Source organism: Lepidochelys kempii, chromosome 9, assembly GCF_965140285.1.
Source record: "Lepidochelys kempii isolate rLepKem1 chromosome 9, rLepKem1.hap1, whole genome shotgun sequence".
NCBI classification, from domain to species: Eukaryota; Metazoa; Chordata; order Testudines; family Cheloniidae; genus Lepidochelys; species Lepidochelys kempii.
The window spans coordinates 2,301,301-2,313,483 of NC_136388.1; the positions used below are offsets into that span (position 1 = coordinate 2,301,301).

The 12,183-nt window shown below is 46.8% G+C and overlaps 1 protein-coding gene across 1 annotated transcript in view; it reads left to right on the top strand.

Annotated features, from left to right (window-relative positions):
- Positions 1-1,400: 1,400 nt before the first annotated feature.
- Positions 1,401-12,183, top strand: part of LOC140916840 (putative cation-transporting ATPase 13A5) — a 49,387-nt gene continuing 38,604 nt past the window's right edge. The window contains exons 1-5 of the mRNA XM_073358726.1: positions 1,401-1,463; positions 9,731-9,904; positions 11,035-11,181; positions 11,375-11,445; positions 11,536-11,616. Coding sequence (XP_073214827.1) covers positions 1,401-1,463; positions 9,731-9,904; positions 11,035-11,181; positions 11,375-11,445; positions 11,536-11,616 — 536 coding nt within the window. The remainder of the gene's footprint in view (positions 1,464-9,730; positions 9,905-11,034; positions 11,182-11,374; positions 11,446-11,535; positions 11,617-12,183) is intronic.

Consider the following 12,183-nt stretch of genomic DNA (forward strand, 5'->3'; position numbering starts at 1 on the left):
GGTAAACTAGCATTCAGCTGAGCCCTCAAGGGTTAACACATTGTTGTTAATGTAGCCTCACAAGGCAAGGCAGGAGGAATGGAGGGAGGGGAGGCAGCATGACAGAGAGAGACAGAGACACACACCGTGTGTGAGAGACGCGCATTGCCCCTTTAAGTATGCTGACCCCACTCTAAGTACATTGCCTTTTTAAGTAGATCAGCAAGTTGAGACAGCAGCTGCTGCCCGCAAGCTCCCTCTGTCCTGAGCCCTGTCGTGTCTTCCACCCCCCACAGCTCTGTGGAGAAGGGGTACAGGAGTGGGGGGCAGGGAGACACCCCACCCTTGCACAGCAAGCAGGAGGCTCCTGGGAGCAGCTCCAGGGCAGAGGGCAGGAGCGGCACATGGCAGTGGGGGAGGGACAGCTGAACTGCCCAGCAATTGATCTCCTGCTGGGTGGCTGCCACACAGGGATCTTAGGGGAGCTGATGTGGGGGCTGCTGGCCCACCCTGGCTCCAGGCCCCCACCAGCTCGCTCCAAGGGGCTGCTCTTCCTGCAAGCAGTGGACAAAGCAGGTGGCTGCTAAACAATGTTACAAGGGATACATGCAGAGCCGCCCTGCTGCTCCTCTCTTGCCAGCAGAACTCATGGAGGGTAACCCCCCTCCAGGTCCCTGCTTTGCAACATTTCCCACTGAATGCCACTTGCAGGTCTGAGGGTCATCGGCTGTTTGCTTGACCGCACATAACACATCCAGCTGTACCAAAACCATAGTTCTGTACAGTGCTCTGAACCATGGGAAATTTGGATCATAACCACATCCCGGCTTCCTTGCCTGGGCCACACCAAATCCCAGATTCAAACTTTGGAGGAACTCTTCTTTTGAACCACAAATGGAGACTTCTCTCCAATGAAATGAACCCGACTTCAGTAGCCCAACATCTCCCAACTTCGGGATCCAAATATGTGTCTCTCTATGGACGCTAATCCCCTCCAATGCCTTGTCGTTACTGATCTGCTCTGATTTCCCTTCAATTTGTCAGCTCCTGTTTGGTTCTGAGGTGCCCAGAACTCTAGGCGGGCCCAGCAGGAGGCATGACTCACTTGCTCCCTCCCTCATTTTGCCTTTGGTGGTGTCACTTTAAATGGTAATTTTCACATGACTGAGCAAAATAACACTAGATGGGAGAGGCGTGCAGGAGTTGCATAAGTAAATACCCGAGAGCTTTACAAGCGAGAATGGATTTCCTTCCTGTGTTGCCAGTTCAACAACAAAGGTGCATGCTCAGGGATTTTTAGAGGCAGTGGATAGGACCATGGTGAGAACTAACTGATGTCCTGAGTTCAAGTCAGTAGCAGCATCCGAGACCTCTCTTCCCAGCCAAGAGACAACAACCTGGAGTGAAACTAACCCAGACTGATGGAAGAAAAGTCCTGGAAGGATCACCATGCATTGCTCAACCCCAAAGAGGAAAACGAGCTGGTAAAGGAAGGAGGGGGGTGATTTCTGGTTTTCTTTTACACCTCACTGAGCCCTCTCAGCCTGTGCCATTTCCAATGGATCTCTGTATTTTCTACAGCTAAATTCAGCATTCAAAGTGGGCTTGGTGTTTTCAGCATAGGTTCTGGTTGAAGGCTGAATCAGAGGGTCAAACCCTGAGGTCATTTATTCACTGATGTCAGTTGGGGTTTTTTGCCTGAGTAAGAACATCAAGATTCAACCCACAGAAATGAGAAAGGAAAAAGACCTAGTGCCCCTGCCAGTGAAGGACTGTTCTGACCAGTACTTTTCCTCAGGCTTTCTCCAGTCTAATCGTAACATCCTTAGCAATGGGGCTTCCACCCCTTCACATGGGACACCACCTTGCAGGTGAACAGATCACAGGGAAGATGCTTATAAACTGGTCACATTTTTCTTTTTCCTTGGTTGAAGTCAACCCTGCATAGTTCTTCCAAGCTGGGACTGAGTCACTCCTGCTGAGGCACACCCTGCTGCAATTTTGCTTGAGGATTTCTGGGGTCCTATCCTCCATGCTGTAAGTCTGGGGGTGACTAAGCTTTGCCATTGCAGCCCCCAGGGTGGAATCCCATTGCTCTCCAGATGTGCTTGCCAATCTAACCTCTGTCTTCAGGATGCTTTTGTTAATGTTCATAGAATCAGCCCTATCTCTTTTCTGTGGTGAGCATTCTTGTGTGATTGTAGCATTTGGGGGAGGTGGGAAAGGTGGAGCAGGGGGAAGTGCTTTGGAAGTACAATTACTTCCACATTTTAGCAGCTCAGGCAGTGTGCACAAAGGAGTGGTGGTGCGGAGAGCGAGAGAAGGGGGCTTTCTCCTCCCAGGCACTTGTGCAAGGGGTAGCTAGAATCCGGGTGCCCATGCTCTGATGCTAGCAGCATTCTCAGTGCCAGATGCTCCTGAGGGACTAGGAAAGGAGAGTTGCCGTGACCCTAACCCTTCTGCATCCACTGCGGACAGCTGCTGGGAGGGGCATGTGCTACACCCATTGACAGTAGAGCAGTTTCCACTCTCTCCTCACCCAGCCCCCTGAGGACCTTTGAGCCTCTGTCCTCTGCTGGCAGAATGCCCCCAGGAGCTGCTTCTCAGGTTTCCCCCTGATGCAACTGTAGCTTTTTACCCATCCCCAACTTCCTAAGAAATATAAATCTTATAGCTGAGCTTTGTAAATTACAGTATTTTAGCAGTGCCTTTTGGCGTTAAGCAGCATCCCTGAACAGAGCTGAGGGTCTCAATCCAGTCCCTGGTGAATGGCAGGGGCTCCTATATCACATACAGGGCAAGACGGCGGGGGTGGAATGTTTTAATGTCTTGTTGGCTAGCCTGGGCACATCATCCAGCTACGCTGAAGAATGATTCTTAGCCAAATCAAGGCTGTCAGCAGACTTTGCTGGTGACATGGCCAGCAGCTGAAAATAACTGCACCACAACCAACGAAAAGCATTTCTCAAAGTTCTAATTCCTGTACAGTCAGAAAAACAGACATGCCGAGACCACCTGCAACAGTGGCCTCTGGGGAGTCCCAATGCTGTTACAAAGTTGTGGGCTGTTTCCTGGGTGGTGCACAGATGAAAGGCTTCCTGCACCTTTCCCCTCCCTTGTAGACGGGGCAGCTAGACTGCTCATGAGTGCCAGAGGGAGCAGGAGGAATCCTCCTCTTGCTCATTACCCCTTTGAGAGGTTATTGTTACAAGTCCTAGCCTCGCACGGGGCCTGTACTCTCATGTCTGGCCCCAGTGGGGGGGGGTGTTAAAGGATGTCTCTCTCTCTCTCACACACTCTCTCTTTACCTTGCACAATGTGGTGCTTTGGTTGCACTCATCTGTGGCAGGGAAGAGCGTGTGCTCAGGAGGTTGAAGGCTCCAGCTCAGCACATTCTGTGCCAGTTCATCAGACCAAGAGACAAAGCACTGCTGGAATGGGGCTGAGTTGCCATGGGAATGTGTCACAGCTCTGCTTGCCAAAGCCATGGCCGCCTGATTCCCAAGTATTATGTTGCCTTTGGGTGGCATCATCCTGCAACATCTTTAATGCCACAAACAGGTTCCTAGGCTCAGCAGAAATGATCATCAATGTCCTGTCTTTTCCCTCAGTTCCTCTCTTCTATACGTTTTATCGCCTGAACGTTAAGCATTTGGCTTCCAGAGCTGTCTGTCCATACATTATCATAGCTGGCTCCTCTTGTGCTGGATCTGTGTTGGATGATCCTGTCGATGGGATGCAGGGCATAGGGTCAACAACATGGTGTAGAACCAAACCCCACTTTGGCTGCTGAGCAAGTGTTTACCTGCTATGTCAACACTAAGTCAGGAGAATCTGGACCTGTTCCATCCCATTTCACCAGCCTTTAATATACCCTGCAGCAGGAACCTTCATCAGCTGAAGATCTGCCCAATTTTCTTCAGGTTTTTAGCGCACGTTTTCTTTCAAAGGCTCCACTCAGGGCTCAACTTAATGAGCACTCAGCAGCTTCATCGGTCAGGTCCCAGGTGACTGGGGAGCTGCTTAAATCAAAGCACGGAGACTTGACAGTGAGGTACTTTATTGTGAGCTTTCCCAACTGTGTGTGCAGTGCATGGGCATATACCCTCACTCCTATGCTAGGTTCAGTGTAAAACCTGGGATGGGATCTCTGGGGGCAGTCTGTTCTTTGGTTGTTCTAAAGTCCTGGTTGGGTACTTCGAAGGGATAACCCCAAGAAGTTACATCAGTTAGTAAAGAACATAGAGTTCACCAGCATAGATGAACACTAGTGTCTCATCAGCTTCCAGGTTCAGCAAAAGGTGTTAATTTTAATCTATAAAGACGCATTAGATTTGGGACCTCCTTTACGAGTGCCCACCTCTTTATGCACCATCACAAAGGACAAGGTCAGCGGAAGCCATTGGGTTGTTCATAGTCCATTTATTCGGAAGAAGGGGAGGCAGGCTGTTTCAGTGGAGAGAACACACACGCTCTGATAGCCTGCTAGTCTGGTTCAGATGGGGAATGGCCCATGGCTCCTCTTTCCACCTAAACTACTGTTTGATCGATGGAGTAGCATTCCTCTGGCAGGATGTGGGCTGTCCTGCACAGCATTCGGTCTTTGAGTGTGCCTCAGAGATCAGAAGCCACGACGATGGGCACATAATTCATTGACTTTAAGAATGCAAAAGCATGATCTACTATCAATTGTGAACTCCTCCTTTGCAGTCCAACTTGTTCAATATAGTTCAATCAGGCTTCAGGGGACACAGAATTAGAGAGGCCACATAGCTGGACATGCTGCCATGTTTTTTTGTGACAGCCAGTCCTTTCACTTCTCATCCTCGCATTGCTCAGCATCATTTGGTCTAATTAGCAAGTGATGAGCGAACTAGTTCCACTGGAGCAGTGGTTCCCAAACTTGTTCTGCCGCTTGCGCAAGGAAAGCCCCTGGCAGGCCGGGCCGGTTTGTTTACCTGCCGCGTCCGCAGGTTCGGCCAATCGCGACTCCCAGGGGCCGCGGTACGCTGCTCCAGGCCAATGGGAGCTGCTGGAAGCGGTGGTCAGTACGTCCCTCGGCCTGTGCCGCTTCCAGCAGCTCCCATTGGATATTCTTATTTCAGTTTAACCAGGCTTTAATTTAAATTGATTAGGAACAGGTTTAAGCTAAATCAAATAAACCACTCTCAAACTGAACTAAGAGTGTCTACACAGGTTCTTTATGTCTGTTTAACTAAATCATTTTAAAATCCCACCTTAGATTAAACTGGTGAAACCTACTTGCTAAGAGTTTGGCTTCGCTAGCCAAGTTCCAACATGTGGAATTACATTCTGTTTTCCTAAACTCCCTGTGGTTTCCACCAGATATGATCTTCTTTGGTTTCTATCCTGTAGAAGATTAAGCAGTTGAGACTCCCTCCCCTACCCCATACAGAGGTGGTTGTATTTCAGTGCTGGAGTATGTGATCCCTACTATAGTGAGTATATTAAGTTTACAAGTGCTGTTAAGCAGTTTGAGAATCCTTCGGGATGAAATAAAATAGAAATTTTCTTTTTTAAATGTACTTATTAACAGAGGCTGGGTCTGGGGAGTCACATACCTCCAAACAAGTGGGGACCTACAATGTCCTGTGAGTGGTTTAAGTAGTCACCTATATTTTATTTAGCTTGCGTGGATGACACAATATTGCTGGCATAATTTGATTCTCAGAACCTGATTATTAGTTGCAAAGCCTTTTAAATGTGGGTGGCTGGCAACATTTGCTCTCCTGAGCGAGGCATTACTTTCAGGGATTATGAAGGTGGGAAAAGGAATTAAGAGGATTTATAGTCATGCGCAGCAGACTGTGTTGAACCCATGTGAATTTCCTCCAGTCATTTCTGAACATGGGGTCTCCCTTGTCTTAGCTGACTCAATCCTAAAGTGGGTCTAGGTAATTCTCTGAGGATTTTCCCAGGGAGAGAGAGAGAGGAATAGACCCTTGCAGTCTGGAAAATGCATATTGGCAAAAGAGAAGGATCTGTAAAGGTGCAGCAGAAGAAAAAAAACAACCCTAAGTCATAATGACAAGCAATGGAAATGACCCATCCAGTTTTAAAGTCCTCCTCCACTGCCTGGGGCGGTTTGTTCTTTACAGACAATAGAGTTATACAAGATTTGAGTCTATAGATACAGTTGCTCATGCCAGAGGAAATGTAAGTACTTTGTGTATAGCTGGGAGAGGGATGAAGAGTAAAGATGGGCGTGAATCCAAGCATCAAAATGTGCATATGTCTGTCTGATGTTTCAGCATCTGGCTCAAGATACAAATTATGCAGTTGGTCCTTGTCTCAACAGAGATTGAACCACACTGCAGAAATTCAGAGTGTTTGAAACCAGACTGAAATCCAATGGCTTGGGCCTTTCACTAGTTAAAAATTTAAATAGGATGGATGTGTGACATACCAGGATACAATCCAGAGCAGTGGGGGACTGTGTCACCCCTGCCCTTCAACCTGGGGTGCCTTACAATGCCTTACTGAATTAGCTCCCATCTGGGCCGCTCACAAACAGCCTTCCAGAATGCATGCCACACCCAGAGTGTCTGTGTGTAACTGCAGCCTGCCAGCCACACACGGGTTATACCCTGGCTCTCACCAGCCTTGGTTATACTGCAGGGTGACCCCAATACACCCCGTCTTACATTTCTGGGGAGAAATCTATGTCCTGTACTGCCCAGCCCTCTCCTGGACAGTACAAAATATGTTAAGTCCATTATTCCCAAAAGTGAATAATACCAATTCTGTAATCTTTCCGTTGTAAGCTGGTTAATCAAAATCCAGTCCGTTACGGATTCAGACATATCACTGAACTCTACAAACAGGCAATATTAATCAGAGCAAAGTTCTGAAGTGAACATATAGTTCCCATTCACCTTGCAGGACCTGAGAAGTTTGTGATGTCTGTTTCATGCTTGTATTTCAAATGAACATATGGAAGAATATGCTGACCCTTCCCTTTTACACAAACCCGATAGAGATTGATAGAGAATGATAGCTCTCTACAGATTTTTTTTTAACCAACCAAGAGAATTTAATAGAAAATTATATTCTTGCTATGGAACTATATATAAAAAAGAAAGAAAAAGAAAGGATTTAACTCACCATTTAAGTCAGCAGATATTTTTTCTCGGTAATCCGATTAAGCTTTTGGAGAATGCTGTTGTTTTAACTACTATTAAATTCCATAGGACTTTCCCATAAGGATTTGGTGACTGTTTGGGGTCTAAGGTTCCTCCGAGTCCAGTCACCTTAAAACCTGAGTGTGCCTATAGTTTGCACCTGCGTGAGCCATAGAATCACAGGACAGAAGGGATCTCGAGAGGCCCTCACGGCCAGTCCTCGCCTCCCCTATCCCAAGTGACAAGATGTAGGTGTCTCCTGCACTACACTGCTGAGCATGAACAAGGGAGCGACCGACCAAGCTCTGGCCAACACCCCCCGCTAGTGAGAGGTGCGCTGGATGTCACAGGGTGACTCAAATGCCCTCCGCTCTTACAGAGAGGCAGGTAGATTTCTGCCCGGGTGCTGCCTCCCTAGGTGTCCCGCGGATGGTCTCTGGGAGGTGGCGGTCCCGGGAAAGGCGCCAGGGGCACACGGGCAACGGTGTGGGCTCCGGCAGGAGGTGGTGGGTTTTTGTCCCTCAGAGGTGGCAGCCCGGCCTCCGGCTGGGTGCTGGAGGAAGGGGGGGGGAGCGCGGGAGGGGCGCAGAGCAGGGCGGCTGCCGGTGTCGGCTGGCGGGGCGGGCGGAGGAGGGCGGGGCAGATGGGACACCGTGTGTGGGAGTGGGAGAGCCACACCTGGTGCGGGGGGGACAGGTCCCTGGAGGGGCAGAATGTGAGGGAGGGGAGGAGGGTGGGGACATGGACAGGCCCCTGGTTTGGGGAAGGGAACTGTGTGTGGGGTGGAGAGACGGGGCCTGGGTGGGATTTTTGAGGCGGGGGGAAGGGAAACAGGACTTGCAGGGGCAAGAGGAGAACGATGCATGTGTTGGGTAGGGAACCAGGCCCTATGCTGGCAGTGGGGTGACAGAGACAGGGGCTGGGCACAGGACATTGTGGGAGTGCCCGGACGGCGTGTGTCGAGGACAGACAGGAGTCGTAGGGAAGAAAGGAACCAGGAGTGTTGGGAGTAGAGACGGATGCAGGGAGGGGAGTAATCTGCGGGGAAGGGCAGTGGGATGGGACAATGGAATAACATGCCTTCGTGGTTTGTGTGATGGGGAAGAGTTCAGTGAGCCTCAGTCAGGGGGGTGAAAGAACCAGGAAGTGGGCTAAGAAATAAGGAGAGATACAAAGCAGACTGGGGAAACATTTGAACAGTGAGGGGAAAGGAGGAGCGAGAGCAATGAAGGTGAAGATAGGTGGAGGCAGGCAGCAAAAAATAGTTATTCACTTGCCCACATCTGGGAAAAATGGCGTTTGAGGAGCGACACAGACAGAGGCTGCTGCATGCAGTTTCATCGGAACTGCTGTGCCTGCCGTTTAGCGCTGTGCTGAGAAGGGTTGGGCCTTCTGGCCCTATGCTAAGAAGGGCTGACCCCTCTGGCACTATGCAGAAAGGATCTCATTTGTACTCACTTTGGAAACGGCCTTTCAGTGTCAGTGAAGTATTGGCTGTGGAAATCCAAGTGGGCACTTTGTGAATCAGCAGGTCTTCCCAGTAGTTGGTTTGCAAAACACCAGCCTGGGAGCTACTGTGGAGTGGAGAAGGAGCAGACTCAGGGGGTGAAAATCCTGGCCCTATTAGAGCCAACGACAAAACTCCTGTTGGGCTTCAGCGAGGCCAGGATTTCACTACACGTTTGTTCACTTTAGACAGATTTGTAGGTGTGGAGTTATTGCACAGACACCTACCCAGGGTCCTGAGTGCAAGGGACGGACCATAATAAAAGCATTACGAGCTACAGCACACATAACAGGTGATTGTCAGAAGTGTGGACCAAACATAAAGCAGACTAATGTACATGAAAATCCAAGGTGCAGTTGGAGGAGAAACATGGGGATTAGAAAACGCAGTAATAATTTTTTAACAATAGAATGTTATTATGACTACAACAGCATGCCAGGTTATGAAAGTGGAAGGACAAACAGGGAAGATAATGAAGGATCATAGAAAGGTGGTCAGGGTTCTGTGTATGATTAAGAACCACATTATGGGACATCAGGCAGGAAAAAAAATTGCATCCTTAATTATGTATATGGCACCCAGATACTACATTGATAGCACATTAGAAACTCAGAGATATACTATTCAGAACCATGCAAAGTCTTCCTAACTTCAAGGGGGTTTCTGTCCTGCAGGGTAGATTCCCCGCAGTAACACAAAGTTCCTGTACAAATACACTCCGCTGCTGCAGGATAGCTGGGGTTTTAAGGCTCTGAGACTATATATGAATTAGATAAGTAGAAGTATTACTGTGACAGACAGCTGGATTATGGCAGGGAAAACTATAGGATCAAGCTAATTCTTCAAAGCTACATGGATGGAAGGTTGAGAATGGGCCTTTCCTTCCATATTAAATATGTGATACTGCCTGGTTTTGGTGGGTTTGGTGTATATTTTGCCTTAATTTTAATGACGTTTAGCTGATACACAGTTTCATCTCCCAAACTGAAAACGGGGTTGCTTAGAGGGGGTGTATTAGCTAGAAAGTCTTTGCAGCTCTGCCCTTTAAAACAAGTCTCAATGTCAAACCGTTTCAAAATAATGTCTTGTCTTTGTACCACAGGAGATATTTGGCTACAAAACTCAAGGCTGCCGGAAAGCCATGTGCATTGCTGGATATATCTTCTCCTGTGGGGCTCTTCTCCTTCTGTTTTACTGGAAGCCAGCATGGGATGTGTGGGCAAACTGCATCCCATGTAACTTGCAAGAAGCAGATGTCATATTGCTTAGAACAACAGTAAGTGCACACTGTAAAATGTACTTTTAACTGGAGATCTTATTAATTCATATAAAGCTTTCACACACACACACACAGACAGACAGACACACACACACACACTTAAGCAGCCTGTCCTACTCTCTCAGTGTGTAATAGCAATTTTCTAGTATTTTCCAGTGTAAATACTCGAGTTCAGATGTAGACTGGCAGGGAGAATTCAGGCATTTGAGGAGCCCACTAACTCCAAATCATTTCCATACAGACATTTTCAGGGAAAGTGATTCAAAACTATTGTGCAGAGGTTAGGGTTACACTAACTAGAATTCAGATACTTTACCACTGAGTATTAGATGCCTCGTGTACACTGCATATCCCCATTGCTTAACCACTAGCATCAGAGTAGGTCTCATTCCAATGTGATTACTGCATAACACTGCAGAATGCTAACTTCTTCTGTATTTGCTTACCCTACCTACCCCCAAGAATGCAGAAGACAGGACACAACAGAGGGGTCAATCCTAACAAATATGGTTGAGCCTGTCTTTTGTGTAATGCATGTGGCTAATATCATGAGAGAAACTCTGTAGGATTGAATTTTAGAGAGCTGTATCTTAGGCCTGAGTTATGTTAGACTTCCACTAATTATATCAGTGCAAACACCTAATATGCATTAGATCCCCAATATATGCACTACATCCTGAATATAGATGCACTTAAAACAATTAATACCTTACTGCATTGTTGTAATAGTGACTAATAACTGACCACACCAAGCTATGCTGATTAAAGCACAATTTAAACTGGTTTAAGTGCATTTGTATTAGGCATTTGCACTTGTGTAATTAGATCAAATTTAGTTACACTGGTTCTCATTTTCTACTATAGCAAGGTCTTAGTAATATTGCAGCCCTCATTTTGGGAAACACATGTTTTCCAGGGTCAGGAAGCATGATTAAAATGGGCGATGTTTTAGACCTAGACAGAGTTCATTAGGCGAAGCAGACCGTAATGAAGCTCTCTGTTCTTGGCTCCTAACCAAAAGTTCTGTAATTATGTACTACCAGTCTCTGCCATGGCTTTACACGGAGACCTACACTAAGAATATGTCATTCCTTCAAAGCACACTGAACTTTTCTTTATTCCTCTAGGATGAATTTCAAAAATACACCAGAAAGAAGGTGACCTGGATCGACTTGTCCACAATGAATCTATCAGTTAGAGATACATCAGATAGTCTCTTTGTTGCTGACAAAGATTCTGTCATAAACAGAGCCATAATGAAGCCAGAATTAAAAGTAAGTCATGGATGGATGTATACAATACGTGGTGTTAGGTGAAGAGGCGGATGAAAGCTCTTATCTCAATTTCCTCCTGTGGCTCCCATTAACTTTGACTGGAATTATATCCACACATCAAGGAAGAGAACTGGCCCTGTAATACAGTGAATCTGGGTGTTCTAAATGGCATTTGTGCTATTTGGTTTTGCAGGTCAGAAGCATCCAGGTACAGAAAATCCGGTATATTTGGGATCTCTCTGTGAAGCAGTTCCAGAAAGTTGGGTGAGTTTAACCACTTGTTACAAAGTTCTTTGAAGAAGCAAAAGCTCCTTTCAGGACATCATTGTTTGAGCTTTCTCATGGTTATCCTAGATCGCTAGATGACAACAACTCATGTTACGACATACATCACAAGTTTGGAACTGGTCTGACGTGCGAAGAACAGAATATCAGGTACAGTCCACAGCATTTCTAGTCTATTCAGTATTTCAGATTTAAATACGCGTACGGGCCCAATTCTTTTCTTCCGTACTCACATTTCACATCAGTTTATTGCCATTTACTTCAGTAGTAATGTAAAGTGCACTGATGACATTGAGAGGGTGGACAAAAATGAATGCAACTTTCACTCTGAGGAGCATAATCATGAATGTCCTCAGTGACAGAAATGTAAATCTGGAGAAATGCCATTGACTCAATGAGGTTACAATTGGCCCTAAGAATGGGAGATGAAGGGAGGAGGTGCTGCCATGTTTCACCAGTCTACCAAGCCAGGCTCACAGCAAGAGTCAGTGGTAGATCAAAGACTCTTTTCGGCCTTTTATAAAACTTGCATGAATTGCATGAGACAAGTGAACATTGGTCTCAGCGTAATTCCACCTTGGATTCAATAGCTTCTTGATAGACTTCTGTCCCAATCAACCATCTGTGTTCTTGATATTACTTTTAAGATATGGTTTTACCATTATTTTATAATGTCATTTTTTGTGTATGTGAATTCTTAATTACATCAGAGGTCTG